The 14903-nt window shown below is 35.3% G+C and overlaps 1 protein-coding gene across 2 annotated transcripts in view; it reads left to right on the top strand.

Moving 5' to 3' along the window:
- LGR4 (leucine rich repeat containing G protein-coupled receptor 4) overlaps window positions 1-13451 on the top strand; it is a 94230-nt gene extending 80779 nt beyond the window's left edge. For both annotated transcript variants that reach the window (XM_045557702.1, XM_045557703.1), the window contains exons 9-18: window positions 113-184; window positions 505-573; window positions 2126-2197; window positions 3619-3684; window positions 4436-4507; window positions 6158-6229; window positions 6518-6643; window positions 7482-7597; window positions 7845-7928; window positions 10402-13451. In XM_045557702.1, coding sequence (XP_045413658.1) covers window positions 113-184; window positions 505-573; window positions 2126-2197; window positions 3619-3684; window positions 4436-4507; window positions 6158-6229; window positions 6518-6643; window positions 7482-7597; window positions 7845-7928; window positions 10402-11678 — 2026 coding nt within the window. In that variant the 3' untranslated portion in view covers window positions 11679-13451. The remainder of the gene's footprint in view (window positions 1-112; window positions 185-504; window positions 574-2125; window positions 2198-3618; window positions 3685-4435; window positions 4508-6157; window positions 6230-6517; window positions 6644-7481; window positions 7598-7844; window positions 7929-10401) is intronic.
- The last annotated feature ends 1452 nt before the right edge of the window (window positions 13452-14903 follow it).

The raw sequence follows: 14903 nt of genomic DNA, 5'->3' as shown, positions 1-14903 counted from the left end.
AATGCCAAACATCTGGATAAAGAATGAAAATTCAGGCTTTTAGATACATATACATTGTGAACAGAGTGCTTGTAAACATATGAAAACTTTTTTTTTTTTTTAATTTTAACAGACATTTGTATGATAATCCTCTGTCTTTTGTGGGGAACTCAGCATTTCACAATTTATCTGATCTGCATTCCTTGTAAGTACTATGTAAACTTAAAAACAAACCTGAATATTGGAAAACAAAAATTTATTATTGTAGCTCCAGAAAACAAAATCTTTTTAATTTTTTTTCTCTTGGGCAGAAGTACAAAGGAGTAGTACTCTTAAAATTTATAATGGTTCTTATTTACGTGAATGGTTGGCCAAATTGTCACAATTTCTACCTTCGAAAAAGGAAATTAGTTTTATTTTTAGTTATAGTAGTGCTATAATTTTAAACTGTTTAAAAGATAAAATGAAAAAATATTATCTATGAAAAATTTTTAAATTACTTTTTCTCTTTCAATTTCTTAAAAGAGTCATTCGTGGCGCAAGCATGGTGCAGTGGTTTCCCAACCTCACTGGAACTGTCCATCTGGAGAGTCTGTAAGTGTGGCCTTTTAGAGAAGGGTTGTGTACAGATAAAACACTGCTGGCCTATAGCAGGTGCCAGTGCTTTTTAGTGATGATGATGGGTTTCTGCTGATTCCTCCAAGCTCCCTGTGTGAATATCATACATAGAGATGGATATATTGGGTTTGGGGTCAGTGAACTCAGCCTAGTATGGAGATAAGATCTGAAAAGGTCACTGAAAATACAAGGCAGTAACTAAGTGCTAAATTAGAAGCAGCGCTCTAGGAATTGAGAAGAGGGAGCAGACAACGTAGACAATCTGAGATGGCTTCATGGAGGAGGTAGACTGTTTAAAAATTGAATACTCCAGGTTTCCCAAGACTGGGTCTTTCATTTAGAAAGACAGGATTAGTAAAACTGGGAATACTGAAAATGTATCCTCAGGGGTAACATACCGATGATCAAAGCGTAGCTAGAATTACATGTTTATAATGAGATGGGGGTATGATATGGGGAAATTAGAAAATTGATTGTGACCAGATTTTAAAATGACAAGCCTTGAACATTGAATGTTTGGTTATAGCAACGTTTTTCAGTGAGTGGTCTGTGCATGGGTCACAGGTGCATCTAAGATCTTGATGACCTCAGCTCTGCAGACAGCCAGGTAGGACTGAGGCAGCAAAGGTCTCTAGCCACAAGAGCCTTACCACAGTGTGCCATGTCAGTGTTAGGATTCTTACCTGTGCCAAGGTGTGAAAAAAAAAAAGAATGCTGGAAGCTCTGAGATAAGGAATTTAAACTTGACCCTTAAGGCAGTTTGGAGGTGATGAGAATGTTTGTGCAGTTAGTGTGAAGGAGGGTAAGGAGGAGAAAGACTAGAAATAGGGAGAAAGGTGAGGAGGCTGTGGGAATAGTCTACCTGACCAAATGAACACATTTAACCATCAGAGCTCCAGGTCTTCAATCGCAAACAAATAGCATGGTCTGTCTGAGATTTCTCCACCCCTTTCTGCTTCATTTCACCCCTGATCTATTTAATACATAGTAGCAGTAAAAATGGGGAGCAAGGGTTGATGCTAAAAACACTACAGAGGATGAAATAACAGGAACTGGTGATTGACTGCATGCAGATGGGAACACGAAAAGGGACAGGAATAAGAAAATATTTCAGAGCTGAGCCAGGTTGTCTGAAAGTACAGAAAGAAATGAGGTTTGAGGGCAAGATGCTAAGTTGATTTCAAATGTTGAGTGTGAGGTGATAAAATTTGCAGCTGATTATGGTCAGGCTGTGACTGTGGCTTAGTGATTTTCTCTTGGTCCAGGTGGGAAATCAAGCCCATCACCTGGGGAATATTAACGTCTCATATCACAAAGCATTTTTGTATTACTGTGAAGGTGATACCAGTATTGAGGGTCAATTTACCTTCCCACATGCCTAACTTTAGGGAGTAGTAATTAGGCCATGGCATGCATAGACTCTAGTCCATATGCAATTACGTGAGCATTTGTTTTTCTGTGTAAGAATAACATTTTGTTTACTATCTCAACTTGAATTATTTCTTAGATGAACAATGTTTTTCCACAGGACCTTGACAGGTACAAAGATAAGCAGCATACCTAATAATTTGTGTCAAGAACAAAAGATGCTTAGGACTTTGTAAGTTGGATTCTTCTTCCCTTCCCCTCGTACCTTCCTTTTATGTATTTCAGACATGCTCAGTTTTATTTTTAAGGAACTATTTTCATAAGGTGGTTTTGAAGGATAATTATTTCTTATTTGTTTTCTCTATGTAAATGAGTGGGTGTTTTAATAAGCCCACAGGGTAGGTAATGTGCATTTGGATTGGCTTTTAGGGTTATGTGTATATCAAATATCTTGCTTTATTTTGAACAAACTAAAACCAAGCTAGGTTTTTCCTTAATTTTTTCTTATCCTGACTCTTTGTTCTTATTCTAGTTTCCCAGGGGCATTATCTCCCGATGTTCTTCTCTCTTTCCTAAGCAGAGTCTAAATCTTTCTTGAATCAGGAATGAACTAAGCATATAGCTTTCTAAAAACTTTAAGCTGACTTAGAAATTAAAAGTAAATAAAGTTTGTAAAAATGTCACCAGAATAAACAATTACATTACTAAGTTGTTAATAAGTATTCAGTGGAGGAAGATAGTAACAAAATAAATCGCTGATTGATTAAGTAAGTACAGTCATGCATCGCTTAACGATGGGAATATGTTCTGAGAAATGTGTGCATAGGTGATTTCATCCTTGTGCAAACATCACAGTTTACCTTTGTAACAAAAATGGCATAGCCTACTACACACCTAGGCTATATGGTATAGCCTCTTGCTCCTAGGCTACAAACCTGCACAACATGTTACTGTACTGAATACTGTAGGCAATTGTAACACAATGGTAAGCATTTGTGTATCTAAACATAGCTAAAGGTGGAAAAGGTACAGTAAATACTGCAGTATAATCTTGTGGGATCACCACTGTATATGTGGTCTGTCGTTAACTAAAACACTGTTATATGGTGCATGACTAATTAAATGGTGTAGCGGAGTATCAAACTTAACCACGATGGTCACCATTGAGGAAACACTGCAGTGGGACTGAGAATTAACTAGTTCTGATATTTGATTTAATATAAATGTTTTAAAAAATGTGGGTAAGCATACTATTCTTACCTTTTTAATTAAAGAACAACATAGCAATTTTTATGGCACAAACAACATTCGAAAAATATAAATTTTTTGAAAAAATCTGTAGCTTTACCACTTAAAAGAAATCTTATATATTTTCCATACTATACTTTTATATATTTAATTTTATATGTTTATGTTATATAATTGTCTATGCTCAGCATTATGTTCTTGAACTTTACCAGTGTTAAAAGCCTTTCGTATCACTGAGGTGCTCTAGAAGCTTACAAATCTTAGGAAGAAAATAGTTGCTTTTCTTGTTCAGCCATATCTCTGCATTACAGATCTTAGCACTGCTTTCAATGCTTCTGAGTATAGCTCTTTTAATATAGTATTCTGATAACATAACATTAATTTGTTAATTTCTGTTGTCTTAAGGGACTTGTCTTACAATAATATAAAAGACCTTCCAAGCTTTAATGGTTGTCATGCTCTGGAAGAAATGTAAGTTGACTTTTGACTTCCTCTTTTTGCTGTGGTATATTGTTAGTTTGTTGAGCATTTTCTATTTTAAATAAATTGCTTTAATGTTAAAAAATTAGAAATTCATATAATCAGATGTTCCTATCAGCAGTCAAATGGTAGCAGATATGTTCCTGCAACCAGCATGTATTAGGCACTTGTCTATCAGGGATTCTGTGAGACCCTGAGGGGAAGGTAGTGTATATTAAAAACAAAACAAATAACTTGTCCTAGCTGTTGAGGGAAACCAGACATGGATACTAGTACGTACTGTGTACCTATGTAGGACAGCCGTGATAGAAGTTGGTTGGGAGAAGGGGGTAGTATTAATTATCCCATTTTTTAATTCTGCCTTCTTCCTCTAACTTTATTTCTGTGGTATTTATTATGACTGTGTTGTCTTGGATCCTTTCTCACTGCATCATCTTCCTTCTCTCACACCTGAGTGGGGTTGATAAGGAATTTAGATAGCTTACCGGTTAATTCACAGTATAATATGGAATGGAATACAAAGTAGTCTAACCCTTTCATTTTATAGGCAAGGAAAGGGCAGTTCTCTTTACTTTCAACAGGATCAGTCAATGTTACTGTGTTCTATGTATGCATGGGTATTTAATCTTAGAAAAAGCTTAATAAATTTTACTTTTAAAAATGGAAAATAATTTTTTTCTCTTTATGTCTATTTTTTCTTTCATTCTTTCTTTCCTTTTTTTTTTTTTTTTTTTTTTTTTAGTTCTTTGCAACGTAATCAGATCTCCCAAATAAAGGAAGGTACTTTTCAAGGCCTCAGATCCCTAAGGATTCTGTAAGTTTGTCTGATTATTAAAGACAAAATTTTTGCCAGGCTGTAAATTAATATATCATTATGATTCCCATGTTAATAGATACACTTAAAGATATGTTTATGTTATGTAACTATTGTTATTTCAAACTTTACTACTTGGTACTTTATGAATACTATACTCTTAGTATTTTTTTTTTACTTTAACTAATTGGTATACATTGGTGAGTGAAAAAAGTATAATGTGTATAACCTGAAAGATATAGCTTGCTTATTTTCAAATTATAATAGTGAAGTTTGCCAATTTGTTCAGGCATGGGTAGGCAGATTACAGCCTGTGGACCAAATCCAACCTGCCTCCTGTTTTTATAAATTAAATTTTATTAGAACATAGCCAGGCCTTGGGTTGAAATGTTGTCTAAAGCTGCTTATGCCTTACCATGGCAGAATTGAGTACTTCCAGCACAGACCATATGGCCCACAAAGGCAAAAATATTTACTGTCTGGCCTTCTACAGAAAAAGTTTGCTGACCCCAACGCTGGAGTCTATCATGACAAATATGGCTCCTGGGCTGCAGAAGCACTCATTTAAAAAATTATTTGTATTTGAATACGTATTTGTGCCAGGCACTCTACTAAGCACTTGGGAATAAAGTGACAAGGCAAACCTTGTCACTCACTGTCTTCCTAGAACTTTGGTGCAGAATACACAATACACTAAATTAGTGATCATATTCTTAATACAGAAAAAGTTTGAAGAATTAACAGTGACGTGAAATTGCATAGATTGAATATGGCTTTCTAGTATATCTCCTTTAAGAAATTACAACATGCATTCTACTGGGAAATATTTAAGGAGCACTTGGGTTGCTGGATCTTTTTGGGTAGTGGACCAGCTTTCTGTGGGCCTGGGCAGTGGTAGGTAAGGAGGCTGGCTCCTAGCTGCTGTCACTTCTACAGCACTGATAAGTGACAGCAATGAAAAGCTGGTCTTTTTGTGATTTGAAACGAAGTGTGTTGAATTTTCCTTTTATCCAGGAGTTGTGTCATGGGATGAATTTATCCAATTTTAAAATTTCCATTAAGACTCAATTTAAGTGTGGTTGAAGATTACTTCTCTGTTTTATTCTATAATAACAGAATTTGTCAGGGTGTGTTCTTGAATTTAGAGCTGGCTTGACTGTTGATATGATTTTTATTTCCTGGTTAGGAAAAGAATGATATCTGAAGCCCTCCTGGAATGCTCTTGTTTGAGTATTGATTGTTTGTCTTCCCTCGGGGGCCTTATCAAACTAACCTTTGAGAAGGCAAATAATATGAAGCCTGTTTTTATTTTCAGCTTTGTCAGGAGCTGGGCTTTTCCTCACCTACTGTTAAGAGTACCAAAGGTTGTAATCATATATATTTTTGAATTGGTATCAGGATGATAAAGTGGAGAAAATTCACAACTGTTTCAAAACAGATGCCAGGGAACATATTCCAAGAAATGGATTGTTGCAAAGGAGAGGCTTTCAACATAAATGTGAAAAATGTTGCTGGACAAGATTGAAGATCTTTGTTATCTTATCAGGGATATAGTGTTGCTACCTCAGATAGTAAAGTGTAGTTTAAGTAACTGACTGGCTTTTTGAGTATTTACTTGAAAAGATTAACATGTTACTCTTAAAATTGCAGAGATCTGAGTAGAAACCTGATCCATGAAATTCACAGCAGAGCCTTTGCCAAGCTTGGGCCAATAACTAACCTGTAAGTAGATGATTTAGTATCATCAAAATAGTAACTAGTGCTACAGAAATTTGTGTTTTAACATTGTTAAATCACAATATTTTTCTCTTTAGTTGTTCCCTTGTGTAAATGCTAAGTTGCCATTGATGGTAATGTCTTCTCAAATGGCAAGATACATGCTAGATCTATTGTTTCAGCACACCTCAACTTCATTTTCAGGATCTAATAGTTATGATGTTGATACACGTAGAGATGTTTTTATGTGATTTGTATCTTAGGTGTTAACTTAAAGTCTCATTCACATTTTAGAGATGTAAGTTTCAACGAATTAACTTCATTTCCTACGGAAGGCCTGAATGGGCTAAATCAATTGAAACTTGTAGGCAACTTCAAGCTGAAAGAAGCCTTAGCAGCAAAAGACTTTGTTAATCTCAGGTGTGTTTTTGCTTATTTTTCGTTTTTGTTAAAGTTATGGTAGGCTGCAAAATTATAGAGTGTCCTGGTTTTTTGCTGTGGTTCCCAGATTTTCTGGTAGGCTATAATTTAAGAGTATTTTCTACTTCATCCTTGCTAATTTGGTAAAAAATAGAACATGAGAATTATTCCATAGTTTTTGAGAACATGAACTGGAATGCTTGATGTTCTCAAAGAGGTAATAGAGCTATTTATTGGAATGTTTTTTTAATACAGGGGACTTGTCATCAACAACAATATGGCAGAAACCACAGAAGTGTGAACCTATAGAAAATTGATACAATGCTATAATACTTCATGAAGACTTTAGAGTAATGGGGGGGCTCATTAAATATAATAGAGAGCTTGAATATATTGTTGGAGAAGAGAATAAATATTTTCATTACATTTATCTGAAAAAAGTAAATTCATTTCATGGTGTAAAGTCAACAAATGACATGGGGCATTAATTTTAAATTAAACTATCAGTTACGTATGATACATGGGCATACTTAATACATTTATTAAAGGAATGATTTTACTTTAAATTGCAGCATTGCTTATTAAATTTTAAATATGGTTTGATTTATATCCAACTTTCAAGCAATATCTTAACTCATAGTGTCATCTGATACCAGAGCTCTTTTCACAGATGAGGAAACTGAGGCCCACAGAGGATGAATGACCAGCCTAAACCATGTGACAGTCTGGTCCTTCTGACCCCTAGGCTGTGGTTTTCTAAGATTAAAATACTTTTTACAAAAACAAAATCATATCTGTGAAATTGCTATTCACTGTAGATTTTGCAACTTTTTTCCAGGTCTTTATCAGTACCATATGCTTATCAGTGCTGTGCATTTTGGGGTTGTGAATCATATGCAAATTTAAACACAGAAGATAACAGCCTCCAAGACCATAGTGTGACAAAGGAAAAAGGCAAGTGCATGAACTTTTAAAAATAAAACATTCCTAGGCATTAATCAAAGTTTCTGTTGTTATAAACTGTTTGTGAAAGATCTGTATGAAGTCTTAGAGAGAAATGGCATTTAGTGTGTTACCAGCATCTTTAGTATGTTATTAAGCCTCCTAGCAGCTGAACTAACTTAATATACAGACAGAAAATTGCAGGAAAATATGGTTCTTTTGAATTTTTAATTAAACATACTTTATGTTATATATGCAGGTACTGCTGATGCAGCAAATGTCACAAGCAATGCTGAAAATGAAGAACATAGTCAAATAATTATTCACTGTACACCCTCAACAGGTATGCCCAATCTATTTTGCCACAGTTTCTAGCTCTAAACAAACATTAGACAAACACATCTAAAATTTCTGGGGAGGGATGCAATTTTTGTAACAAGGGTAGAACTAGATGATTCCATAAGGCCTCTGACTCAAAGTGTGGTCTGTGTACCAACAGCTTAGGCCTCTCTTGCAGAATCTCAGGCCCAGACCCACTGAATCAGAATCTGCATGGTAACAAGCTCTCCAGGTGAGGGTGATGCACATTAGAGTTTGAGAGGCACTTTCTTAATGCTCCTTTAACTCTAGGACTAGTTCTATGTAAGTTTTTGGTCTGTAAGGATTTTTAGTGGGTTTGTGTGTGTGTGTTTTAATGTAACCTTGCCTTTCCTTTTTTCCCCTCCTGATTTGCTTCATTGAATTTAGCAGTCTTGGGAAAGTTACTAAACTGACACCACATAGTTGGCGGTGATTGTAATTGTCATCTTCTACCTAATCTACCAGAGAAGATAGAATTATTTTACTGTAAAAGAAAGGATTACATATTTGAGTTAAATTGTTTGCTACAAAATAGATTCCTTTGTTAGTTTATATCACAGGATGGTCTGGACATTAATTTTATGACACAGAATCATAAATATTATAGATTCACTAATGATTACTGCTGAATTGTGAGCTTCTTAAGGGGCTGTGTGTATATATTCTTTGAATACTTAACACATAGTTTGTTGTATAGAGAATAAGCTTTAAGGTACCAGATAAGTGAATGGGGTTGGCAAGAATCATTTAAGTTTGTGCAATTTATTGATTTTTGGAGCTTGGGAGGCAGCTCACTCACTTGTCCCACTGGTGTTCATGTGTTGGAGAATGTCCCTAAAGAACTGATGATCCATTGAGAAGAGAACAGCTTTATTAAAGGAGAGGCTAGACTTGAACATGCAGCAATTCCATTTCCTCCACACTGAATCTGAACCTTGGGGTTGGCGAGGAGGAAAGTTGGTCTGAGCTCACCTCCTTAGGCTGCAGTGGGGATGAACGCTGCAGGCCCGCCCCACCCTGCGCAGTTGCAGCAGCACCCAGACACTCAAGAGCTTACTGCAGAAACAGGAAGTGGAGGAGAGCTGGGATCCTTCTTCAGAATCGGAGGAGGCAGCAGGCTTCTAAAGACAGAGACTGAGGTGGAGGCTACTCTTCAGGCTTTTTTTGGAAAGTAACCCCACTTACCTATAAAACAATTCTCAAAAGGAGGTATCCTATTCTCCAAGGTCAGATGAGCTCCCCCTCCTTCCATGAAGAAGGATGAGTTCAGTTAACAGATAAAGGTGATAAAAAGCTTTCTTTTGACACTTCCTGAGGAGGGAGTAAAAGAGAAAAACAGAAATTTAAATTTCTTTTAAAAGTTATTTGTGTTAATTTGGAAGTCAAATAGTTGGTGCAGAACTGGCTTTTCAGGTCTCTGAATATCTCAACAATTAAAATGTTTTATTGGATATATCAATTTCATGACAGTTCAGAATGATAAAACATGTATTTTAGGTAATTGTAATACATAGTTTCCCTTCGCTTCATTGTCAAAATTTTGTTTTTCTTTCCTGATTTTTAAATAAAACAGTTGTTATGTGACATAACTAGCATCTCAAAGTCAGTTACTAGAATATGCAATTCAGCCACTGAATGAGTTCTTGCAATGCTAGTTTGTGTTCTATAGGATTTTTATTATACAGAACTTTGAATGAATAGTTAACATCACTGTGGTTTTAGTCCTAGCTATAGTTTCTTACTGAATGACCTTTGTCTGGTCAATCATATGCTTTGAAATATCAGTTTCTCTTGATGAAAAATGGGGATAATTCTACCTATCTTAACCTGCCTCATCAAGTTGCATTTGAAAGCCATAAGAAAATGTGTAAAAATATGAAAAAAAAGTGTACACACATATACATATATAAAGTATACTGAGACCAGGAAGAAAGAAAAGGGAGCTAATATTTACTGAAGTCTGACTATATGCCCAGCAACCTGCTTAAGTACCTTATGTATGTAGTTTTACTTAAGCTGCGCAACTCTGTGAAACAGGCATTATTATCCACAAGTGAGAAAATGAAATTTATAGAAATTTAAGTGCTTTCTCAAGGTTAGAGTAGAAAATAGCAATATAAACCATCTGATTCCAGACCTTCAGTATATCAAATACCTTTTATGTGCCAGACATTGTGCTGTGTATATTAACTTAGATGTAAGAAAAAATCAATTTTTTTTCTAAATATCACTTTGTGGCCTTATCAAATATTTAATAAGGTAAATTAGTTTATTTTTAAAATTGGCTGGTCCATGAACAAAATATCTTAGAAGTGGTGATCTTTTCAGTTTGGTTCAATTCAGGTAGATAGCAGATCTAATTAGTCTTAACTATCAATTTCTCTGTCAAGACAATGTCATATGAAATATGGCCTTTTCTAAATTGTCTTTTATTTCTCTCTGTTTTTTCATTTCAGGTGCTTTTAAGCCCTGTGAATATCTACTGGGAAGCTGGATGATTCGTCTTACTGTGTGGTTCATTTTCTTGGTTGCATTGTTTTTCAACGTGCTTGTCATTTTAACAACATTTGCATCTTATACTTCACTGCCTTCCTCCAAATTGTTCATAGGCTTGATTTCTGTGTCTAACTTATTCATGGGAATCTATACCGGCATCTTAACTTTTCTTGATGCTGTGTCCTGGGGCAGATTTGCTGAATTCGGCATTTGGTGGGAGACTGGCAATGGCTGCAAAGCAGCTGGGTTTCTTGCAGTTTTCTCCTCAGAAAGTGCCATATTTTTATTAATGCTAGCAACTGTTGAAAGAAGCTTATCTGCAAAAGATATAATGAAAAATGGGAAAAGCAATCATCTCAAACAGTTCCGAGTTGCTGTCCTTTTTGCTTTCCTGTGTGCCGCAGTAGCGGGCTGTTTTCCCCTTTTCCATGGAGGGGAATATTCTGCATCACCCCTGTGCTTGCCGTTTCCTACTGGAGAAGCACCATCGTTAGGATTTACTGTAACCTTAGTGCTGTTAAACTCACTAGCATTTTTATTAATGGCCATTATCTACACTAAACTGTACTGCAACTTGGAAAAAGAGGACCTCTCAGAAAACTCACAATCTAGCATGATTAAGCATGTTGCTTGGCTAATCTTCACCAATTGCATCTTTTTCTGCCCTGTTGCATTCTTCTCATTTGCACCATTGATCACTGCAATCTCTATCAGCCCTGAAATAATGAAGTCTGTTACTCTGATATTTTTTCCATTGCCTGCTTGCCTGAATCCAGTCCTGTATGTTTTCTTCAACCCAAAGTTTAAAGAAGACTGGAAGTTACTGAAGCGACGTGTTACCAAGAAAAATGGGTCAGTTTCAGTTTCCATCAGTAGCCAAGGTGGTTGTGTGGAACAGGATTTCTACTACGACTGTGGCATGTACTCACACTTGCAGGGTAACCTGACCATGTGCGACTGCTGCGAATCATTTCTTTTGACAAAGCCAGTATCATGCAAACACTTAATAAAATCACACAGCTGTCCTGCACTGGCAGTGGCTTCTTGCCAAAGACCGGAGGGCTATTGGTCTGACTGTGGCACACAGTCGGCCCACTCTGATTATGCAGATGAAGAAGACTCCTTTGTCTCAGACAGTTCTGACCAGGTGCAGGCCTGTGGACGAGCCTGCTTCTACCAGAGTCGAGGATTCCCTTTGGTGCGCTACGCTTACAATCTACCAAGAGTTAAAGACTGAACTACTGTGTGTGTAACCATTTCCCCCATCAACCAAAATCACAATGTTTATAGAGTGAACCCTATGCTGATCCTTCATCTGGGAAGCACTTCTGTAATCACTGCCTGGTGTCGCTTAGAAGAAGGGGAAGGTGGCAGTTTATTTTTCAAACCAGACATTTTCAAAGAACAGGTGCCTAAATTATAAATTGGTGAAAAATGTAACATCCAAGCAACGTGTGGTCTGTTTAAAACAAATTTATAAGTTGAAAAGGATTTTAGGTATATTATAGCAATATGATGTTAAGTTTTTCTGACCCATAAGAAACAAATTTATACCTTTTTTGAATTAAGCACAAGACAAAGAACAGCTGTTAATATTTTTTAAAAAATATTTTACAATGTGATTTTCTATAACTGAAGAAAAATTCTTGCTGATTTTACCCAATGTTTCATCATTAATCTCAGGACAATTTACTGCAGGGCCAAAAAAGGGATTGTCTCCCAGCTAGAACTGTGAGAGTATACATATGCATGACCTTATTGTGTTTTCTATTTCCATCTTTGACAAAAGAACATCATAAATTTTAAGTGATTTAAAAATTTAAAACCTGAAGATGTTTTTAAAACAATATTAACAGCTGTTAGATTTTTAAAAAATAGCTGAACATTTATTTTCAGTCATTATACATTGCTTTGGTGCAATCACAGTAATTTTTTCCTCAGTATTTTTTCAATCACACTAGGAAAAAGTAAAGGGCTAATTGCTGTGTGAGTTTAGTAGATTTGGCTAAACTACTAACTATAATAATACGGGGTTTTAATAGTATCTGAGGGATCTGATGGCTCCGTGTAATGTTCCCATTAATAAACACTTCCTAATGTCATTGGCTCTACTGATATTTTCCAATCTTGTTAGTATGTCATCTATTTATAGTTTGGATTCTATAGAAAGTAAACTATAAACAATAATTGCATTTAATTGGATGGAAACTGGGCATAATTATGACACAAAGCACATATTAATACATTTATTTCTTAGTAAGCTGGATCTCTCTGACTCTGTGCTATTATAATGAAACTTCCATACGTTTTCCCGTATTATGATTTTAAAAAGAGCCTATTCAATAGCTCAAATGCTGAGCTCTGGTTAGGTAAGATAAACATGTTATTAAGAGGGGGGGAAAAAAGGAATAAAGCTTAGTCCTATGCCTTTAGAAGTTAAAAATTTTACTTGATTCTTATTTACAGACTTGTGACATATTACTATATGGAAACTTAAAGTTACACTTGTTCAGTATCTTTTTTGAACAATGTGCTAAATCAATAGCAAACCCACTGCCATATTAGTTATTCTGGATATACTAAAAAACATTAAGCTAGATTGCAGTTTAATAATTAAACTGTACATACTGTGCATATAATGAATTTTTATCTTATGTAAATTATTTTAGAACACAAGTTGGGAAATGTGGCTTCTGTTCATTTCGTTTAATTAAAGCTACCTCCTAAACTATAGTGGCTGCCAGTAGCAGAATGTTAAATTGTGGTTTATATACTTTTTTGCATTGTATATAGTCTTGGTTGTACATTGTCAGTGTAATAAAAACAGAATCTTTGTATATCAAAATCACGTAGATTGTATAAAATGTGGGAAGGATTTATTTACAATGTGTTGTAATTTTGTAAGGCCAACTATTTACAAGTTTTAAAAATTGCTATTTGTATATTTACATATCTGATAAACATAAAATCATAACTTGGTAAGAAACTCCTAATTAAAAGGTTTTTTTCCCCAAAATTCAAGTTTTTGAAATTTTTTTCTTTTATTCATTTAAAAAATAGAATAGCCAGATATATGAAATGTGTTAAATTGTGCTATATATGGTATGAAATATTGTACTCAGTGTTTTGAATTATTAAAGTTTCTAGAAAACAATCTATTTTGCCTTAATTTGTAACTAGGTATATTAATGAATTCACTTCATGTTAAAGTATGCAAATCAATATTTTTTAAGTGGAGAGCAGTAGAAGAAATGTTGTAAGTAACCATTAGAAAATACTATTTTGGGCCTGGCACAGTGGCTCACGCCTGTAATCCTAGCACTCTGGGAGGCCGAGGTGGGAGGATTGCTTGTGGTAAGGAGTTTGAGACCTGCCTGAGCAAGAGTGAGACCCCATCTCTACTAACAATAGAAAAAATTAGCTGGACATGGTGGTGCATGCCTGCAGTCCCAGCTACTCAGGAGGCTAAGGCAAGAGGATCACTCGAGTCCAGGCATTTGTGAGTCCAGGTTCCTGTGAGCGAGGATGATGCCATGGCACTCTAGCCTGGGTGACAGAGTGAGACTCTGTCTCAAAAAAAGAAAGAAAAATAATACTATTTTGATTCTTAACTATAAATATTTAAAAACTCTTTGCTGTAATTTAGAAGTAAGGTTTTATCCTAAGTCTGAACGATACTCATGGAAGACAAATTGTAAAATTTAAGAGAATACCATCAATTAAATCTTTATTTAAAAGCAAATGATTAAAAAACCTGCATGATATTAAATGTAGTCAGTTGCCCAATTGCTTAGAAATACCTCCATCTTTATAATGATAAAATCCTCATTTTATAGATGAGGAAACAAAGGGCTTAGTGAAACCCTGAGTCACAGCAAATTAGACCCAAACCAGAACCCAACTCCTCTTAATTCTGGACAGAGTTTTTTGGGTGTGTTTGTTTTAAACTTTATATATGTATGAAATTTCCATTACAAAAAGAGTAGTATAAATATCCCACCTCCCCACCCTTCACCCCATACCTATCACTGCTTTGACTATTATCTACAGTACATGGTGAATCTTGTTTCATTTTCACCCCATTCACTAACCCGCTCCAGTTCCTCTGTCCCTTGGATTATTTTAAAACAAAACTAAGACATCATGTTGTTTCATCTGTAAATACTTCAAGTCTAGGGATAAATTCTTAAAGCTGCATAATATATTGCAACAGGGCTAAATGGTGATGGCATTATTTTTGTAACAGTTACAGATTTTTAAGCTAAAGTAACTCTTCACTTATACAAGGTTACAAAGCCAGCAAAAAATAATTATCTCAAATATACCATGAAAGTGAAAATAATAATAAAATGTTACTGAGCCAATACCCTAAAACTTAAGGGGAGAGACCTTCTTTGGAGCTTATGTGTACATTATATTAATATATAATTCTACCCACATTGATTCTGGCCTCTCAGCCCCA

Source organism: Lemur catta, chromosome 7 (assembly GCF_020740605.2).
Source record: "Lemur catta isolate mLemCat1 chromosome 7, mLemCat1.pri, whole genome shotgun sequence".
NCBI classification, from domain to species: Eukaryota; Metazoa; Chordata; class Mammalia; order Primates; family Lemuridae; genus Lemur; species Lemur catta.
Note: the sequence above shows the minus strand (reverse complement) of the source record. Positions and strands in the feature narration are given on the sequence as shown.